Source organism: Globicephala melas, chromosome 1 (assembly GCF_963455315.2).
Source record: "Globicephala melas chromosome 1, mGloMel1.2, whole genome shotgun sequence".
Taxonomy (NCBI): domain Eukaryota; kingdom Metazoa; phylum Chordata; class Mammalia; order Artiodactyla; family Delphinidae; genus Globicephala; species Globicephala melas.
In genome coordinates, this window is record NC_083314.1 from 165,132,612 (window position 1) to 165,154,528 (window position 21,917).

At 48.6% G+C, this 21,917-nt stretch overlaps 1 protein-coding gene across 8 annotated transcripts in view; it reads right to left on the bottom strand.

Annotated features, from left to right (window-relative positions):
• The window catches only part of PTPRU (protein tyrosine phosphatase receptor type U), an 83,687-nt gene that overhangs the window by 47,521 nt on the left and 14,249 nt on the right, over positions 1-21,917 (bottom strand). For all 8 annotated transcript variants that reach the window (XM_030871870.2, XM_060308906.1, XM_060308947.1 and 5 more), the window contains 7 exons: positions 18,092-18,223; positions 14,844-15,115; positions 14,257-14,338; positions 14,037-14,152; positions 13,454-13,628; positions 12,560-12,853; positions 1,553-1,861 (listed from right to left, as the gene is read on the bottom strand). In XM_030871870.2, the coding sequence (XP_030727730.1) occupies positions 1,553-1,861; positions 12,560-12,853; positions 13,454-13,628; positions 14,037-14,152; positions 14,257-14,338; positions 14,844-15,115; positions 18,092-18,223 (1,380 nt within the window). The remainder of the gene's footprint in view (positions 1-1,552; positions 1,862-12,559; positions 12,854-13,453; positions 13,629-14,036; positions 14,153-14,256; positions 14,339-14,843; positions 15,116-18,091; positions 18,224-21,917) is intronic.

Sequence of the window (21,917 nt, forward strand, 5' to 3'; positions counted from 1 at the left end):
TATATCAGAACCTGTGGGATGCAGCTAAAGCAGGGCCTAGAGGGAATTTTGTAGCTTTACATGTATATATTAGAAATAAAGAAATGCTCAAAATCAATGATCTAATAAGTTTCTATCTCAAAAAGCTAAAAGAGGGCTTCCCTGGTGGCACAGTGGTTGAGAGTCCGCCTGCCGATGCAGGGGACACGGGTTTGCGCCCCGGTCTGGGAAGATCCCACATGCTGCGGAGCGGCTAGGCCCGTGAGCCATGGCCGCTGAGCCTGCGCGTCTGGAGCCTGTGCTCCGCAATGGGAGAGGCCACAACAGTGAGAGGCCCGCATAACGCAAAAAAAAAAAAAAAAAAAAAAAAACAAGGTAAAAGAAAAGCCGATCAAATCCAAAGAAAGTATTTTTTTAAAAGAAAGCAATAAAGAATAGAAAATATTCAATAAAGAAAATAAACTAGGGGCTTCTCCGGTGGCGCAGTGGTTAAGAATCCGCCTGCCAATGCAGGGGTCACGGGTTTGAGCCGTGGTCCGGGAATATCCCACATGCCGTGGAAGCAACTGAGCCCGTGTGCCACAACTGCTGAGCCTGCGCTCTAGAGACGGAGAGCCTAGAGCCTGTGCTCCACAACAAGAGAGGCCACCGCAATGAGAGGCCCATGAACCACAACGAAGAGTAGCCCCTGCTCGCTCCAACTAGAGAAAGCCCGCGCACAGCAATGAAGACCCAACGCAGTCAAAAAACACATAAATAAAATAAACAAATTTAAAAAAAAAAAAAGAAAGAAAGAAAAGAAACTAGGCCAAAAGTTGGCTCTTCGGGAAGATTAATAAAATTTATACACCCTTACCATGAGAAACATGAGAATAAGAGAGAAGACACAAATTACCAATATCAGGAATGAAAAAGGGAATAGCACTATAGATCCTACCGATGTTCAATAAATATAATAAGATAGTATTATAGGGCTTCCCTGGTGGCGCAGTGGTTGAGAGTCCGCCTGCCAATGCAGGGGACGCGGGTTCGTGCCCCAGTCCAGGAGGATCCCACATGCCGCAGAGCGGCTGGGCCCATGAGCCATGGCCGCTGAGCCTGCGTGTCCAGAGCCTGTGCTCCACAACAGGAGAGGCCACAACAGTGAGAGGCCCGCGTACCGCAAAAAAAAAAAAAAAAAAATAGTATTATAACCAACTTTGTGGCAAGAAATTTGACAGTTTAGGTGAAATGATCAAACTCCTTAAAAACGCAGTATACCAAAACTGATACAAGAGTAGAAAACCTGAATATTCCAATATCTGTTTTGAAAATTAAAACTACTATCAAAAAACCCTGCCACAAAGAAAACTCCAGGCCCAAATGACTTCATTGCTAAATGTTCTCAAACAATTAAGGAAGAAATATACCATCTTAACCCAAAGTCTTCAGGGGAACAGATATCAGTATCATTACTTTACTGTTATACAGTCGGTTTAATCCTAAGCAAATAATTTCCTATAGCAATTTCAGTCTCAGACATGCAGCGTCTGTGGGAGGCACTGAGGACACTGGGAATAAGGGGGCCTCTTACCATCCTCATCCGTCTGGAACGTGACCTCCTTGCCCTCCTTGCGCCCCTCGGGGTTAGTGAGGATGAGCCGCACGTGGACGTTCCGGTAGGGCAGTAGGTTCTTGATGGTGTAGTGGCTGACACCCCGCTCTATCTTCACACATTCCCGGATGGTCTGGTTGTGGCTGCTGCCCAGGGTGTAGTGATAGCACAGGGACACAGTGTAGGTGTGGCAACGTGTCACGTTGTAGCCCAGTGGTTCCCACTGCAGGGTCAGCTGGCGGGCCTGGATCTCAGCAAAAGCCAGGCCTTTGGGGGCCCTCATGGGCTCTGGGCAACCCAGGAAGCAGAGAGAAAAGGTAGGAGAAATGGGAAAAGAAGAGTAGATGGGAGAGAAAACATCATTCAGCTGACTGATATCAACCTTCCTTTGCCCCCAAGAGTCCAAGAGACCCCCTAGAAGAGCAAACAGTGAGTAAAAGTGTGTTTGGAGTCAGGCGGGGCCGCATCTGAATCCTGGCTCTGCCACTTGCAGCTGGCAACCACTGGCTAAGCTGCTTCACCTCTCTGAGCTTTACTTTTCTCAACTGCAAAATGGAATAATAGGCCCTACCTCATAGGATGGCTGTGAGGTTTAAGGTAATACATGCAAAGCATGCAATAATGGCTAATACACAACAGGCCCTCGAAAATTTTAGCTATAATTTTTTTTAATAGTACAGTTCACCTCCTATTTCAAGATCGTGCTGGAGGACGTCAAGACAGTCTGAATCAACCAACTGCTGTATTTTCCTTAATTTATTAATTCCAAACTTGTTCTAAAACAGCTTATAGTAATATATACGATACAATAGTATAGAGAAGTCAGGATGATGGGGGAAATGAGAGGCAAATAGTTAAATAATGCCAGAGAATGTTAGAAAAATAGAAATGCATGTCATTAGGTTCTATGTGGAGCTAAAGATAAGATTCAAATTAGGTGGTGAGTTTCCTGGCTGCCAAAGCAAAAAGGGAAATACAATCTGTTAGATGATGATAATGATGATGATGATGATGATAATGGCTGTTAACATTTATTAGAGGCTTTGTATGTGCTAGGCATTGTTCAGAGGCTTTAAAATGCTTTATCTCATTCAATCCTCTCTGTAATCCAATAGACAGGTGCAATTATTAGCCCTGTTACACACATGTAGAAATGGAGGCACACAGGAGAGATACGTAACTTGCCCACAGTCGCACAGACAGTAAGTGGTAAAGCTGGGATCCAAACCTGGACAGGCTGGCTTCAGAATCCACACTCTTAACCACCACTACCCTGCCTCCCCATGAGGAATTCACTGTCCAAAAAATAAAAATAAATCACACCAATGCCTCTGGAGAGGCAGCTACCCCAACACAAGAGAGGTGTATATTACTCTGCTTTACAGCCTCTTGATGATTCCATAAAACCAGAAAGTTATCCTCATTTTATAAGTAAAGAAATCAAGGCTTCTGAAGCAAAGCCAGGATGGAGCCCAGGGGGCTCAGACCCATCCTGCATCTGCATTGACCAGCTGTGTGATCCTAAGCAAATCTCTGGGCCTCAGTTTCCTCATCTATAAAATGATGGAAGAAGCCAAGATTACTAATGATCCTCTTCTCTCTTGCCCCCTGACTGTGCAGGTTCTGTGACACCTGCAAAGTTTCCCCAGTTAGAGGACCTCAGGACACACCTTAATGAACAGGAAAGAAAGCACTACTGCTTGCCCTCTTAAGATCATTAAGTATGACCCTGTTATCATCTTTATACGATTAATTTGCTCAGGATGCTCTTTACAAAAATGATGCAAAGAGAAACATCAGGCTGCTTTTTACCTGGGAACGCCTGGGCAGGTGGCACAGCTTTAGACACTGGTCCCAAGGACAGCACAATGCAAGTCTGTTTCCGCCCAGGAGCTTTCCTTCCTTCCCTGGACCACAGGCAAGTGGCAGTCTCCAGTCATACATCAGACCACCAAGAAGAGATTTCAGCACATGCTAAGAGCAAGGCCCACCTCTTGACTTCTTACAGAGAGCCTGGCTCTCTTCTCCCCACAAACGAGGCAGACCCGATCCCCACCCGACAAAAACGTTAAAGGGTTGGCTCCCTGCTCACTGCAACCTGAGGGTTGCTGGCTGCAAGCCCACTTACCACACTTGTGTTTTCTCTCCCGTTCCTGGCGCACAGAGATTTTCCTAATGGTTTTCTATATAGTTTTGTTTTAACCCATCGTTCTTATGTGTTTGGACAGGAGTGGGAGGATTTGGTGAGTGCTCACTCTGCCATCTTGTTCAGAGATCCTTGCTTTATTCCTTGACTTTCTGGCTCTGGTCCTGGCTGCCCGATGTGTCCTGTCCCAAAGTGTGTATGTCTATGTCAGTGTCTATGTCTATGTCTATGTCTACTAAAGCCAAGGACCATGGCTTTATTTGCACTAGTGAGAGTGGATCTCGTTTCCCTGCAGCTCTGCTCACACCATCCCCACCCCCGGGAACACCTGCTCCACATTCTTTGCCATCCTTCCAGGTTTGGCCAAAGTGTACTGCTTCCTTCACCATCTGGCAGCATTTAGAGAAGGACATGAAACGTTAAATATAAACCGGTAACACAGGCTGGGTTGGGACCATGACCAACAAGACTGTAAGTGTCCCATCCAAAAGGGGCAGCTGCCACTCAGTTCCAGGAGATATCGCCATGCAGGACTACAGGCTCAGGGTTGCCAGATCCTCCCATTTCTTAAGAGAAGCCAGAAATTCCGATTTGTGTGTGTGAAATCTCCAGATTTTTAAATACTGGCAACCTACTCAGGTTTCTTAAAACCACTTTGCAGGGCACAAAATGGTAACCTCTAACTTGGAGGATGAAACTTTCACCCTCGTGCTTGGGTATCTCATTCTCCAACAGCTGCGTTAGCCCCCATCCGCCTCGCTAGAAGAAGGGGTCTTTGAAAAGAAAGCTCACATTTCTTTCTCTCCCCACCCTGAACAAATCTGGGCAGATCCAGGGGCTCAAATAGTTTGTTGACTAAAGGCTGATATGTTGATTGAGGGGTGTGAATTCATGAGTCTCTCTGTGTTTCCAAAAACCATCTGGCACCCAGACACGCTCTCTTCAGCTGCCAGCACACACTGGCAAAACAGAACTTGGGGACCTCAAAGCCCCGTCTCTCTAAATTCCATATGGCTGTAGGCTACTCAGAGATCAAAGGTCAAAATGCACATTAAAACAAGAAGGCTAACAGTTAACATCTGTTAAATTAGGCCAAAATGTGTTGATTTTAATGATGTTAAGGAGGATTCAATAACCCTGCAACAGTCTGTTTCTTGAGGAAGGGGCTTTGGAGTGGGGTCGGGTGCTCCAGAGTTCAAATCCTATCATCTCCACCTCTCATTAGTTCTGTGACTTCAGGCAAGTGATTTAACCCCCTTTTGAACATCAAGTTCCTTGACTAAAAAATGGAGATACAGTAACACCTACTTTGAAAAGCAAGTGTGAGAGTTACATGAGATGGTCTAACTTATAGTAGTTGATTAATTAATATGTGCACTCTAAGGGTGAAATACACCCTTATATACAGCAGCACCCTTTATAGTAACAGTATAAATTAGTGCGACCATTTTTAAAGCAATATATGTCAAAGTCCTTTCTTAAACCACCCCTGACTACTTATCTCAAAGAAATAACTCAAGGAGGAAAGAAAGCACGATAAGCACTAAATTTTTCAATATGGTATTATTCACAATAACAGGAATCTAGAGACAAATAGCCCAGCCATATGGAGACACTCAGTGGACTCCTACAGCCAATAAACATAATTATAAACAACATAACACATGTAACACCACCAAGAAAAGGAAGCAGAATACAGAATGCTTCCTACATCCCAATGACAAGGGTGTGAAACGTCTACTGTAGGCATGTGGGCAGAGATTTGAAGAAGGCAGGAAAACTAAAACAGCTGTTGGGCTGCGATGGTGAGACTTAGAGTGATTTCTTTTGAATGCCTTCTACTGACGCTATATTATTGTTTTTACATTAAATAATATTGTGGGAGCAGAGTTTCATGGGGAACAGGGAGATGACAACACAGCTGGCCAACAGCAAAACAACTATGGGCCAAGGCGTCTAAGCAAGGAGGGGTGGTGATGCCAACGAAGAGAAGGCAGGGTGAGCTGTCCGGATCCTGTCTGCTTGGTCCCTGCCCCAGGTCCCGTCCCGGCCAGCCTGTGTAAAGTGTTTAGCAGTGCTGGCACAAAGTGGGCACTCAGCCCACAATGGCATCTGCTGTCGCTGTTCCTGATGGTGTGGTCGTGACGGTGGTGGTAGTTTCAAACACTAGACTGGAAGGCAGGACATTCCAACTTTGGTTCTGACTCTGCTACAGACTCACTGCGTAGATTTGGGCAAGTGACTACATCTCAGTTTTCTCATCTGTGAAATGGGAACGAACAACAGCTGTCACCATGAAACATGGGTTCTTAACCCACTGTATGATCACAGGCAAGTGCCTTCCTCTCTCTGGGTTTCATCTGTACATTAAGGAACGTAGAAGAGAGATTCTCTGTGGATCCCCAGCTCTGATTTCTTTTATTCTAAGTACCTGACCAGAACTGGCTTTGAAGAGTTAAAAACACCATAGCAACAATAGTTGTCATTTACTGAGTGCTTACTGTGTGTTAGGCACTATACTTCACAGGCATTTAATGCATTTGCATGCCATCACCTGCATTTAACCCAAAACACTGGAGGGTCCCACGGTTCAGGCTTCACTGCTTTTCTCTTTTCCACCTACACTTATTCCCTAAAATCTAAGGACTAAATCAGGGGTTCTCAACCTCAGCATTATTGACGTTTCGGACTAGATAATTCTTTGTTGAAGAGGCTGTTTATACACTGTAGGATGTTTATCAGCTTCTCTGGCTTCCTCTACCCCTTAGATGCCATTAGCACCCCACCCCCCGTTGTTACAACCAATATGTCTCCAGACCCTGCAGATGTCTCCTGGGAGACAAAATCATCCCCCAATTGAGAACCACCATGATAAGAGATCTCATCCTGTGTCATGGATGTAAATACCATCTATAGCATATCTATACTGATGACTTTCAAATTTATATCTGCAGCCCGAACCTCTTCCCTGAACTCCATACTCGTAAATCCATCCACCTGATAGGTATCTCCACTTGAACGTCTAATAGGCATCTCAAAGTCAACATTTCCAGCACAGAACTCCTTATCTATGGCACCCCGTCTACTACACCTGCTCCTCCCGCAGTCTGCTCCCTCGCAGTAAATGATAACTCCATCCTTCTTGCTGCTCAAGCAAAACACCTTGGAGCCATCCTTAACTTCTATTTCCTTCTCCCACTGCACATCCAATCCATGAACAAATGCAGTTAGCTCTACCTTCAAAACAAACCCAGAAAATAAACCACTTTTCACCACCACCACCACTACTTCCTCCCAGCTCCCAGCCTCCACCATGTCCCAGCTGAATTGTTGCAGTAGCCTCCTCACTGGTCTCTCCTCTGGTCCCCTTGCCCTCCTGGAATCTATTCTCCACAAAAGGACCAAAGTGATCCTTTTAAACATAGTAAGTGATGTCATTCCTGCTCTCCAAACCCGCAATGGCTCCCCAGCCCACCCAGCGTAAAATGGCTCTGAGTCCCACATCCCCAGCATGACTCTGACCTTCTCTCCTGCCAGCTCCCCCTCAGTCACTAGACCACAGTTCTACTGGTCTCCTTGCTGCTCCTCACACATGCCAAGCACGCTATACAGACTTCCTTGCTATTACGTCTGCCTGGAATGCCCCTTCCCCCAGCAATTCCTCCAGCTTCCTGCGTGGCACTGTCCCTCACCTCCTTCAGGTCTCTGCTCAAATGTCACCTTCTCAGCAAAACGATCCCTGAGCCTTTTTGAAATGACAATTCTCCTGCCCCCACACCCCATCCCCCTTCCCGCTTTAACCTTCACAGCCCTGGTCATCATCTGATCATCCGTATATTTCACTTGTTTACTGTCTCCTCCGCCAGAATGTGAGTTCCATGCAGAGCTCTGGCACGAGGAACTCACTCACTAGTGGCTTTTGTCTGTCTTGGTCGCAGTCTTATATCCCTAGCAACTAAACAGTATGTGACACATAATAGGCACTCAATAAACATGTGTTGAATGAATCTTCACACTAACCCTGTACGGTAAGGATTATCATCATTCCCATGTTATAAAACAAGGGGACTAAAGCTTGGGGAGGTTAAGTAACCTGACTCAGATCCCTCAGCTAGAAAGTAACTTCCACTGGAATACTCTTACCCAACACCCAAGGGTCTCTCTAAATATGGCATTAAACTATTTTAGATGGTTCCCGGATCAGCTTTTTAAAACACTTAAGAATACTGACTGGCAAAAAATAAATAAACCTCGACCTAAGCATGTAGCTTATCCAAAAATTAACTCAAAATGGATCACGGACTTGCATGTAAAACTATAACACTTTTCTTTCTTTTTTTTTTTTAAAAGGAGAAAATTTGGGGGATCTAGGGCTAGGCAAGGAGTTCTTAAATTTGACATCAAAAGCACAATTCATAAAAGAAAATTTTGATAAATTGGCCCTCATCAAAATTAAAAATGGTTGCTCTGTGAAAGCTCAGGTGAAGAGGATAAAAAGACAAGCTAAAAGCCAGGGGAAAACATTTATAAACTACATACCCAAAAAAGGACTAGTATCCAGAATGTGTAAAGAGCTCTCAAAGCTCAACAATATAAAGTGAATAATCCAATTAGAAAATGGGCAAGGACAGGGACTTCCCTGGTGGCACAGTGGTTAAGAATCTGCCTGCCGTATATACAATGGAATGTTACTTAGCCATAAAAAGAAACGAAATTGAGTTATTTGTAGTGAGGTGGAGGGACCTAGAGTCTGTCATACAGAGTGAACTAAGTCAGAAAGAGAAAACAAATACCATATGCTAACACATATATATGGAATCTAAAAATTAAAAAATGGTACTGATGAACCTAGTTGCAGGGCAGGAATAAAGATGTAGACATAGACAATGGACTTGAGGACACGGGGTGGGAGGGGGAAGCTGGGGTGAAGTGAGAGTAGCATCGACATATATACACTACTGAATGTAAAATAGTTAGCTAGTGGGAAGCAGCTGCGTAGCACAGGAAGCTCAGCTTGGTGCTTTACGATGACCTACAGGGGTGGGATAGGGAGGATGGGAGGGAGGCTCAAGAGGGAGGGGTTATAGGGATATATGTATACATATGGCTGATTCACTCTGGTATACAACAGAAACTAACACAGTATTGTGAAGCAGTTATACTCCAATAAAGATCAATTAAAAAAAGAGAAAAAAAGAAATCCGCTTGCCAAGGCAGGGGACATGGGTTGAAGCCCTGATCCGGGAAGATCCCACATGCCACGGAGTAACTAAGCCTGTGCGTCACAACTACTGAGCCTGTGCTCTAGAGCCCACGAGCCACAACTACTGAGCCCGAGTGCCATAACTACTGAAGCCCGCACGCCTGGAGCCCGTGCCCCACAACAAGAGAAGCCACTGCAATGAGAAGCCTGTGCACCGCAACAAAGAGTAGCCCCTGCTCGCCACAACTAGAGAAAAGCCCACGTGCAGCAACGAAGACCCAATGCCAAAAATTAATTAATTATTTATTTATTTTTAAATGGGCAAGGACATGAATAATTCACCAAAGAGGATATACAGATGGCAAACAGCACATGAAAAGATGTTTAACATCACAAGGCATTAAAGAAATGCAAATTAAGACCAGGATAGGGTATTACTACACACCTCTCAGAATGGCTAAAATTTTTTTAAAAAATAATAATAATGACAGCACCAAATGCTGGCAAGGATGTAGAAAACTGGATCACTCATATATTGCTGGTGAGAATGTAAAACAATACAGCCTCTCTGACAGCTCCCAATAAAACTAAATATTCAATTACCATATGATCCATTAATTGTACCCTCAGGCATCTATCCCAGAAAAATATGAAAAATTATGTTCATGAAAAACTTGCAAATGAATGTTCATAGCGGCTCTACTTGTAATAACCAAAAACTGGGACCAGTTCAAGTGTCCTTCAACAGATAAATGGTTAAACAAACTCTGGTATATCCACACCATGAAATACTACTCAGCATTAAACAGGAATGAACTATTGACTTACACAACTGGATGAATCTCCAGGAAATTACAATATGCAAAAAAGCAAATCTCAGTGCCAAGGCAATTCAATGGGAAAAGAATAGTCTTTTCAATAAATGGTGCTGGAACAAGTGGACATCTGCAAGCAAAAGAATGAGATTGGACTCCTACCTCACACCATATACAAAAATTCACTCAAAATGGATCAAGGACCTAAATGTAAGAGCCAAAACTATAAAACTCTTAGAAAAAAATAAGGGTAAATCTTCGTGACTTTGGATTAGGCAATGTTTTTTTAGATATGACATTGAAAGCGCAAACAAAAGAAAAAACAGATAAATTGTACTTCATCAAAATGAAAAACCTTTGTGCTTCAAAGGACACCATCAAGAAAACTAAAAGACAACCCACAGAATGGAAGAAAACACTTGCAAATATATCTGATAAGGGTTTAGTATCCAGAACATATAAAGAACTTTTACAACTCAATAATAAAAAACTGAACTTAAAAATGAGTAAAGGATCTGAATAGACATTTCTACAGAGAAGACATATAAATGGCCAATAAGCACATGAAAAAAGTTCAGTATCATTAACCATCAGGGAAATGCAACACCACAATGAGACACCACTTCATACCCACTAGGATGGTTATAATCAGAAGACAGATAATAACAAATGTTAGTGAGAATGTAGAGAAACTGGAACCCCCATACACTGCTGATGAGAATGTAAAGTGGAGTGGTTGCTTTGGAAAACAGTCCAGCAGTTCCCTAAATGGTTAAACACAGTTACCATACTATATATATATATATACACCCAGGAGAAATGAAAACATATGTCCATACCAAACCCTGTACTTTAATATTCATAAGAATACTGTTCATAATAACCAACAAGTATAAAAAACGCAAATGCCTACCAACCGATGAATGGATAATTAAATTATAGTATGTCTACAAAACAAAATATTATTCAACAATAAAAAGTACTGGGACTTCCCTGGTGCCGGGATTTCCCTGGAGGCACAGTGGTTAAGAATACGCCTGCCAATGCAGGGGACGGAGGTTCGAGCCCTGGTCCAGGAAGATCCCACATGCCGCGGAGCAACTAAGCCTGTGCGTCACAACTATTGAGCCTGAGCTCTAGAGCCCGCGAGCCACAACTACTGAAGCCCGCGTGCCTAGAGCCCATGCTCCGCAACAAAAGAAGCCACCACAATGAGAAGCCTGTGCACCACAAGAAGAGTAGCCCTCGTTTGCCACAACTAGAGAAAGCCCGTGTGCAGCAACAAAGACCCAACGCAGCCAAAAATAAAATAAATAATTTATTTTAAAAAAATACTAATGCATGCCACAACATGGATAAACCTTGAAAAATTGTTCTAAGTGAAAGAAGCCAATCACTAAAGACTACATATTGTATGATTCCATTTATATGAAATGTCCACAAAGAGGCAAATCTATAGAGACAAAAAGCAAACTAGTGGCTGCCTTGAGCCAAAGGAATTAGGGGGAAATGAGGGGAGGGGTGGACTGCAAAAGAATACAAGGTTTCCTTTGGGGGAGATGAAAAATATTCTAAAATTGATTGTGGTGATGGTTGCACAACTCTGTGAATATACTAAAAACCACTGAATTGTACACTCTAATGAATGAAATGTATGAGGTGTGAATTATATCTCATAAAGCTGCTACCAAATTAAAAAGCCGATTCCAAAGGTTATACACTGTATGATTTCTTTATCTATATAACATTTCTAAAGTGACAAAATTTTAGAAATGAAGGACAAATTAGTGGTAACCAGGGGTTGGGGGTGGAGGAAGGGACAGAAATGATATAAAAGAGCAACGAAGGATCCTTAAGCTGACTGAACTGTTCACTATCTTGACTGTGGTGGTAATACACAAAGCAACCAACACATGTGATAAACTGTACAGAACTAAATATACACAGATACACACAAATCAGGACAAATGAAACTGGGGAAGTCTGAATAAGATCTGTGGATTTTAACAATGTCAGTATCTTGAGTGTGATTTATACTACAGTTTTGCAAAATGCAGGAAACAGGGTAAAGTGTATAAGGAAATTTCTCTTATATTTTTTCTTACAACCGCATATGAATCTTTTATATCTCAATAAAAATTCAACAACAACAAAAACGCTGCAATCACAGAGTAAGAAAATTGTTCTGTTGTCAATTTCTCTTCTGATTAAACAATAAAGTCTCCCCTGGTGCAGGTGTGCCACTGCTCGTAACAGCTGCATTACCCTTTGAAACAAGCAAAAGCAGACTTCAGGCTCAATTGCCCAGACAAGAGAATCCAGCTAGAATTTAATAACACTTTTATTTTATGGTGTTTAGTTGTTTATCTACATGATATAATGTAGAATTAAGAACACAGATTCTGAAGACAGCCGGTCAAGGGTTCCAATCCCTTACTGCTCTGCTGCTTACTAGCTGTGTGACTTTGAGCCAGTCACTTAACATCTCTGTTAATAATAATCTGTACAGAGGTTACAGATTTTACACCTCATCTGTACAATGGGTAAGACAAGAGTACCTAGATCATGGTGTTGTTCTGAGTTTTAAATCAATAAATGATACACACACAATATATGTATAAATGTCCATCACAAAGTGAAATGTTAGCTATCATTATTTTCTTTACCATAACTAGGATTGAGGGAAGGTCACGATGTTTTAGAAGGTTTTAGGAGCACAGATCGAGGCCATACTACCGCTCGGAATGTACCCTTCGCCCCTCGGTTGCCCTGAGTCCATACCCGGGTATCTGGAGGAGGGAGTGGAGCCAGGAGGCACCCACCTGCGCACTTGGTGCGGCTGACGAGGGGCGGCCCGGGGCGGCCTGTGCCGCCGTCACCGGGGCGCGTGAGCAGGACGCTGATTTCGTACTCCGTGTCGGGGTCGAGGTGCCACAGCTTGTAGGTCTGCAGGCTGACCGCGTGAACCTCCGCCCACGGGCCGCGCGCCATGCGGTACTCAATCTCTTTACGCACGATCGGCCCGTCGCCAATGATGGAGTTGGTGTTGAGCTGGATGATGAGGTAGGTGGGACCAGCGCGCAGCAGCTGCGGGGGCGCAATGGGGGTAGGGGGCTCTGCAAGGAGATGGGAGAGAGACGGAGCCCGCGGATGCCGCTATGAATCCCTGGCCCTCAGCTCCTCACCCCACCACACCCAAAAACCCAAGAGTCCTCCTGTCCCCCCAGGCTCCTCACGCAGCCCCCAAGCCCTAGACTAGACTGCCTCCCCCCACTAAATCCCCAGGGCCTAAGAAACTCCCCACTCCAAAAGCTGACCCCGTCCTCACCCCTCAGCCTACACCCTCTCCCTCACTCCCTTCTGAATCCCCAAGTCCACGCGTCCAAGGACTGATCGCTTGCCCGCTCCGGTCAACCCTAGGGCCCAATAGCCAGATCCCGCCTCGCCGGGCTCACACCTTGACCCAGCCCCCACGCGGGCCCACCTCTCAGTCACATCCCCTCACCTCCAGTCCGACCTGATCGCAGGTGAGATTGTGCCCCTCCGCAAGCCCCGCCCCGCGGTCAGACCACGCCCCTGGTCAAACCCTTCCTTCCCTACCCGTCCATGGGCCACGCCCCCTGACAAGACTCCGCCCCCTGGTAGAACCTGCGCCCCCACCCTCCGCTCGCCCCGCCCCTCGGAGGCCCGCCCTCCGCAAGCATCCCCGAGCTCACCTTTGACGATTAGCTCTGCGAAGTTGGAGACGCCCACGCCACGCTGGGCCTGGGACACGCAGCGGTACAGGTCCTGCTCCGCGCGGCGCACGGCGGCCAGCGGGAAGGTGGCCAGGAAGCGCCGGTGGCTGATGTGCCTCACGCCGGCCGCGGGCACCAGTGCCCCGCTCTGTCGCTGAGCGGGGAGAGGGGCCAATGGGTCATGGGCGCCGGGGAAGAAAGGTCCAGATCTCGCTGTGACCCGGGCGAGGGAGTAAATGTCCCGGCCCCATTTAGCCATCCCTACTACACAGGGGCATTTGGGGTTCCTGGAACCAGCTCTGCCACAGGAAGGTGTGGGTCTGATTAAGGGAATGTGGTCGCTCTGCCTTTGATGGAAGGTGTGGTTGGAGGATCCTGGAGCCGCTCTCTGTCCTCGGGGGATGGGGCACCCAAGAGGGCAGAGCAGAGCCTAGGGAGAGCCAGGACGCATGTGTATGGGTGCTGGAGAATAACGGAAGGACTCAGCATTCCTCAGAGGAGCCAGAACTTTTCATAAGAAGTTGGCCAAGGTCCCCCCACACTCCCACCCCACCCGCCTCACCTGCAGAAGGAAGCGCTCGGCCTCCGCTGCTCTGCCAGCAGCCATGCACTGGAACGAGGCGTTCTGGCCCGCATTGACCTCCACGTCGCCCAGGCGGGAGAAGTGTGGGGCCTTTGCTGCCGGAACAGAGCCTTGGCGTGAGCTGGGCTCGTGCCCCCTGCCAGCAGGAGCCGCAACCACCCGTACCCCTCACCCTGCACCCCAGTGGGCTGGGACTCACCGCAGGGGTAGCTGAGAAGCAGGATGTCATCTAGGCCCATGTAGCCCCTGCGGTCTGAGGAGATGAGGGCCTCAAACAGCACCTGGGGGAGGTGGGAGGGTCCCTGTCATGCTGACATCCCTCCAGCCCTGCCTGGGGAGATGCCCACAAGAGCCCCCCTTTCAGCTGTGCTCCAGCCCCATCCTCCTCAACAAGCAGCCCAGCTCACAGTTACCCTCCATACCAAGCCAGCTTGTTGTGGAAAGGGGTGTCAGCACCCAGAGTTAACAAGGTCAAGGCCAGAGGTTCCATCCCAATCCTGGACTGTTATCTTCAAGCCACAAAACTTCCCAGCCAGACAGGGTTTCCAAGTCAGCACTATTCCAACTCACCTCGACCCCAGCCATAAACTACTCCTAATAACAATGACCTCTGACACTGAACCAGACTGAACCATCAATGAAGAACCCAATGCTGACCACAGACTGACTCCTGATGCTGACACAAACTAATTCCAACCTAGGCCACTTGCTTACTCTGATCTCATGCTGACACCCCTCTACCCACACCCCCAAGCACAGACTGACCGCAGACTGAACCCAGCCCACCTGATATTCATTGGGCCAGAAGGTGCTGACAGCCAGCTCAGCCTGGTGCCACTGGCGGCCGTGGGATCCAGTCATATTCCAGACGGCACTGCCCAGGGGACCCCCATTGACACGCACATAGATGCCCAAAGTGCCCGGGCTGTGCCCATCCCGACTGTACAGGAAGTAGCTGAACTGCACACAGTGGGTGTCATTCTCACTCAGACTCTGGAAGATGACATGGGCCCTCTGGCCTGGAGCATGCTGGGAAGCATTGACCATCAAGTAGGAGCCTGGAAAGAGAGGAGGAAGAGGCAGGAGCTGAGAACTCAGGGGAGGACCAGGGTCAGGTGGGCAAAGAGGAGGAGGCAGAAACAAAGGACTCCAGGCACTTGGACCCATCTGGAGTCAGCAGCCTGAGTTCTGGTCCCAGCTCTGACTCACTGGGTAAGTCCCTTTATTTCCCTTCATCTGTTTCCCAAAGTAAAGACTTGGAGCAGCAAAAAAACACACAAATCTGGCTGTGCCAAAACCCCTTTCTGGCTCCTCACCTCGCCCTTTATGACCCCAGTCCAAGCTTGTGCTAATCCACAGCTTTCCCCACATTCCGAGCTGTCCTGGGAGGCAAGGACTAGGACACTCATCTCAGGAGTCAAGAGTCCAGCACATGACAGGCCCTCAAAGTCCACCTCTTCTGAAGCCGTCCCTCTCCATCCCTCTACGGGTGTCTCTCCTGGCCCCTGGATCATTAATAAAGTATGTACCGCTCTCCCCACCAGCCTGGGATGCCTCAGGGCTCCGCTGTGTCCCCAGCACAGGTCTGCAAGCTGAATGAACTTACAGAACAGAGATGGAATGAAAGGGCTCTAACTTCCCTTCCAGCCCCCAGCCCCTCAATCTAAACTCCTGGGATACAACTCTCTTGATTTCAAACCTGGAGAAAGGCATCCCTGCCCCTGCCCCAGAGATCCAAGCTGTATGTTGGGAGTGGGGGAGAGGGGTGGCGGGGGAAAGGGGCTGGACTCCTCAGGACCTGGCTGGGGGATTATGGCTTCCCTTCTGTGGGGAGAAGGCCCCAGCAGCTGCTAACGGGGTGCCTGCAGCCACCCAGGGCCACCTCCTCCCAGGCCTGGCTGCCAGCCCACACAAGCCCATTCAGATCCCAAACCACGAGGCTCCCTGCTCCAGGCGGGCTCTCCAGGGACTCCACTGGAGGGAACGGCATTCATCTCTGGGAGCCAGGAGCCTGTGAAGAAGGCGGCTCCTGCATCAGTCCTGGTGGGGTAGTAAACAAAACTCCAGGTCCCCATTCCCACCCAGGAAGGGGCGCATCCCAGCCCCCGCACAGTCTCTCTCGGCCCACTCCTCCATCCTCTCTCCTCTCCCTGTGAGCAGCTGTGGGCGTGTCTCTCTCCTCCTTTCAAACTGACACTTTGTTCTTGCCTCTTCCTCTTCCCTAGTCTTTTCTCACTCTGCATCCCTCCTCTTCTCTTCCATTTACTCCCTTCATCCCTGTCACCCCTCCTTCTCCTCTCTCCTGCTCTCTGAGTGTGAATCTCCCTCCGTCCTCCTCTCTCCACCTCCAAGTCTCTTCCCCAGAATGTGAGCACCAACACAGCAGAGAGACTGTCCATCTGGCTCACCACTGCATCCCCAGGATCCAGCCCAAGGCCCGCACTACATACAACATTTCTCTCCCCCTTTTGTCACTGGGTGTGTCTCTGCTTGTGTGGAGGAGAGAGAGAAGCAGAGCCCACACAGGGTGGTCAGGACTGTAAGAGGTGAATTCAAATCAGCAAGCTGTACCCGAATGCTAACCTGTACCAGGCCAAGGCTGGGCCCTGGGGATACGGAATCGGCCCGCTCAGCATCCCTGCCACGGTGGGCACCTTGACAGATCACTGTCACACAGGTCAGACTTTGATACCTGCCAGGACAGTGGTCAAACAAGGAGCTGAGAGCCTGTGAAGGCAGAGAGGAATGCCCCAGGGAGGGCACAGTGTGAGCAAATGCACAGAAGAGGGGAGGCAGGGGGGCCTCCGGGAGTCGAGGCGAGGGGCAGGAGCCCAGGCTGCGGAGGCTGCCTGTGCCAGGTCGTGGAGGGCCTCTCTCCTGCTGGCTTCAAGTCCTGCTCCCACACTGAGAACCTTTGCTGCCCCTCCCACGAACTCTTGACAGCAGATGCGATCTTGACCATGCTGTGAGCTGAGCAGCAAAGGCCCTGGCCCACTACTATGACAGGGCAAAGGGGAGGGGCCATAGGCTGTCCCATTCTGGGTTCCCTCAGCAAGCCCTTTTGGTCCTCGCACTATGCTGTGTCCTCCGACTCAGCCCTCATCAGTAACAAAGGTGATAACTTGGTCTCCACCTGTCTTATCCTTTTCTTAATCCCCAGTTGCTTCTGTACCCAGTGAAGAGGGATGCTAGTAGTTGGACCCCCTCAAATATCTCCAACAATAGCATCTAAGCATTCATTGAACCCTTACATGCCACCCCCATGTTACGTACTTTATAGGCATTATCTAATAATCCTATGAAATGGATTATTGTGCTCTCCATTTTATAGTTAAGGAAATGGAAGCTCAGAGAAGTTAGGTGACTTGCCCAAAGTCACACAGATGGTAAAGTGATGAAGCAAAGATCTGAAGCCCAGCCTTCATGACTCTGGAACCAGTGCACTAAAGGCCATCATCAGGGTAGAAGGCCAGGACTAGAATCTACATAATTAGTCTCCTCTCAGTCCAGTGTTCACGCCGCCAAATATTCCCCATCCTGAAACAGGGGCAGGGCAGGGCAGAAGTCGGGAAAGATCCAGGAAGAAAGGGGCAGAGGCAGAAAGGTTTTACACACATGCAGCCCCCAAGGTTACTGCTCTGTCAGCATCTTCAAGCCTGGGAGACCAGGACTCAGAGGCTCACAGGGAGAAAAGAGCCTCCCTGAAGGTGGAGGATTTAGGAAGACCTGGCAGGAGTAAGGTGGATCCTGAACTAAGCTGCCATAGGAGTAATGGGAGGTGGGCTTTATCTTACAGTTTGTAAGGGTCTTTGATTACTTGAACCTGCACCCATTTTACAGGTAAAACTACCTGAGGTACACAATTGGTCAGGGTCCAGAGAGCTCCATATTCACAGTGTCATCTGTGTCATTACAGATGCCAAAGCAGATGGAGGCCCAGAAAGATTAGGCAGTGCACCCAAGGTAACACAGCAGGTGGGTAGCATGCCCCTGGAAGGAGATGAAGGGGGAATGGTGACTGAGAGTAGGCTCACCATGAGGCAGGTCCGCAGGAGCCCGGGTGCCAGGGTGGATCCTCACTTGCTCCCACTGGAAGTCGTCATACTGGGCCTGGCTGTACTCACAGGGCACTGCTGGGTCACTCGCCTCCTCGAAGGTGCAGCCGGCTGTGAGGGAAGGGCCTGCTTAGCCCAGGCTAGAGCCGGGCTGCTGGCCAGAAGGGCTCCTGGGGCTACCCTCTAGGTGCCCCGCACTGTCCCTTCCCACCCAGGTCCACCCTCATCCCCTCCGTCTCCTCAAGCCCTCCCCCCACTGCTCCCTCCCTCTAACCAAACACTCCCTCCCCCACCCTCTCCTTCTTTTCATTGTCTCCTCCCAATGCCAAGACCTCCCCACATTGCCCACCCCCCCAGTACTCCCCAGGACCTCCCACTGCTCAACCACCAATCAAAGACCCTCCTCAACAAAAGCCAGTTATCATTACTACCCATTAAAGCCTCTCAACAACTCATGAAATCAAAGCTAGAATTATCCCCACTTTACAGATGAGGAAACTGAGGCCCAAAGAGGCTGTGACCTCCTTAAGGTCACACAGCAGGTTAATGACAGAGGTGGGGTTTGGGCCAAGATCTGCTGACTGCTGGTCAGTGTTCCATCACCTGCCCCTCCATCTTTGCAGAGAGGACAGACAGTGGGCCCCAGGACTGGCAGGGTCATGAATTTCCTAAGTCAGCCCTGATGGTATCTCCTTAAAAATAAGAACAATGTCCACTGATGACATCAGGCTTCCGACAAGCCCTGCACAGTGCTAAGTGCTTTAAGCGTGGATTCCCATTTAGGCCTCGCCTTCTAAGGAGGTACCACTACTGTATTTATTCCTACTTGACAGATAGGCTTAAGCGATGCACATTACCCAAAGTCACCTAACTGAGGTCTCTGCCTGCAGGAATGTGGCAGGCAAAACAGTCTTGTGTGGACTGAGGACACATATGCCTAGAGGAAGCAAATTCCCATGATTTGGAACCAATATACATAGTTTAAATATGGCGGGGATTGAAATGGATGTGAGCCCTCTGGTTGGTAATGAGGTTCATATATCTTAGCCGGCTCATCAACGCCCTGAGTTGGACATAATACACCTGAGAACACCACTGGTTCAGAAAGTAACTGCAAACAGGTCCCTGCACTCACTCCTGAACCTTAGTGTTTGGAGCCCCATCAGGGGTAAATGAAGGCATCTGAGACCCGGGAAAATGCATGGACAAGTGGCGAGGAAGCAGGCACAAATCGTGCCAGGCCCTGTCCTGGGTGCCTATCAGCCACTGGTACTTCTCCCCACTTGACAGATGAGGTGACTGAGGCTCTGAGGGGTGAAGGAATTCACCCACAGTATGCGGTGATAGATAAGCAAGTGGGCTTTGGCATCAGACAGACTCGGGATTGAACCTTGACTCTGCAATTTGCCAGCCCTGTGGTGGTGATCCTTTCTCATCTTCAGCTTCCCCACCCACAAGTGGAGTTGTTGAGGTTTCAGTGTGGGGGTCCAACTTAGCACAATGCCTAGCACATGCAAGCACTCAGGAGAGAGCAGCTCTGCACCTGTTCCACCTGAGCCACCTGAGTAACAGAAGCAGGATTTGAATCCATGGCGGTCAGAGGCCAAAGTCCACATTTCTCACCAGAAAAGCCTTCACTATGAGAAGGAGCAAGTTTTAGCTGCTTCCCAGCCTCAAGAAGAGGAGGGGCAAGAAACAGAGAGTAACTGGGGAGTGAGCGCCACGTGCCAGGCACAACGGTGGGCATCTGCACGCACTGCTGGTGGCCTCACTTTCAGGAGGCTCTGCTGTTTCATCTGCAGCAGGGACTTCTCCAGGTTTTCGCGGATCATGTGAAGCAGCATCTCGAAATGCACAGCCAGGCACAAGGGGCTTGCCACTGTTGGGAGCGGGGGAGTCTCCCTTTCCTCTTTATGGACCCCATCAGAGTGTAAAACAGTAAAAGGTGGGCAAAAGGCTGGCACCAGATGGATGGGATGAAATAACAGCAGCCTCTCTCCAGAGCTGGGGCAGGACGTTGGCTGAGCTCTTTGCCTCATTGTGTGAAGACCCCTGGTCAGCATGTGCCCTATGACCTGTGGAGGTGGGTTTTAACCCCATCTGTGCTGGGGAGGCCTCGGCTCTCCCCTTAGAAAATGATCCATAGCATAGCACGAAGAGAGAACATAGCTAGTAGGGATGATCAGGGAGGGCTTCCTGGAGGAGGGGACAGCTGACTTCATTCAGCCTGAGCTGAGTCTGTGCCTGAGGGTCTTAGCCAAGGCCTCCCTGAGCCTCCAAATTACCAGAAAGGGAACCCCAGGATCTAGAGTCTCGCTGGGGCTCAGGTCCTTCCTGTTCCTTCTCAAGTAACAAGGCAGCTGCCCCAGATGTCTCACCCATGGCCCTGCGGCGAGCCTGGGAATGCCAGCTCCTTGGCTTCCTCCCCTCCATTCTGAGCCAGGTCAAATGAGCTTCCAGGACTCCCAGCCTGACTGACCTGGTCAGAGGGATCCCCAGACCGTCTGACCTTGGCCAGAGTAACCCTGAGACTGCCTGATGCAGGTCAGTTGACCCCCAGACAGATAGACCTGAGCCAGAGTGGCCCCATCATCATCCAGATGACCACCAGACCATCTGACTTTGACCAGAATGACCACCAGACTGACTGACTGAGCCCAGACCAGCTGACCATGTCCAGAGTGACCCCTGACTTCCGTCAAAACGGAAGTCCTGCACCTGTCCCAAGCCAGGGTGATCTCCCCGGCTGACCATTCCCATCCAGAGTACCCCCTTCTGGAGGTAGAATGATTCCCTCTCCCTGATCCATGCCCATCCCCAGCCCTGTGTTTCTGGGCCAGGCCCATTCCAGCCACAGCCTTCAGGGGGTAACATCTCTGGGGCCAGGTTCTCCAAGGTGAGCCCCACCCTCACCTGCTCCCCAGCTCACCCTGGGATGGGAACAATCAGCCCTCCTGGGTCCTGGGAAAAGCCCCATCACCTCCAGGCTGGATGGCTCAGGAGCTAGGAGTCCCAACGCCAAGTCCCCACTTCTACTAGAGACTCAACTCCTGCTAGGGGCTGCCAGCCCAGGGGAGAAAAAAATAGACCAGACTGTGGTGAGAGCAAGAACAGTCAGAGAATACCTCTCGACTCCATCAACACAGACGTGGGCACAGACATGCACACACACATCAACGCCATCACAAGAGGGCTGCCACTTACCACCATGACCCCCTGTGCCACTGATTCCTCATAATAACTCACAAGCTCAGGACTATTATTATTCCCATTTTACAGATGGACACCGAGGCACAGAGAGATGAGGTGGCTTGCTCAAGGCCACATCTTAAGTCCCAGAAGCTGGGATTTATACCACCTATCTTTTTTTTTTTTTTCATCTTTATTGGCGTATAATTGCTGTACAATGGTGTGTTAGTTTCTGCTTTATAACAAAGTGAATCAGTTATACATATACATATGTTCCCATATCTCTTCCCTCTTGCGTCTCCCTCCCTCCCACCCTCCCTATCCCACCCCTCTAGGTGGTCACAAAGCACCGAGCTGATCTACCTGCGCTATGCGGCTGCTTCCCACTAGCTATCTATTTTACGTTTGGTAGTGTATATATGTCCATGCCACTCTCTCACTTTGTCACAGTTTACCCTTCCCCCTCCCCATATCCTCAAGTCTATTCTCTAGTAGGTCTGTGTCTTTATTCCCGTCTTACCCCTAGGTTCTTCATGACATTTTTTTTCTTAGATTCCATATATATGTGTTAGCATACGGTATTTGTCTTTCTCTTTCTGACTTACTTCACTCTGAA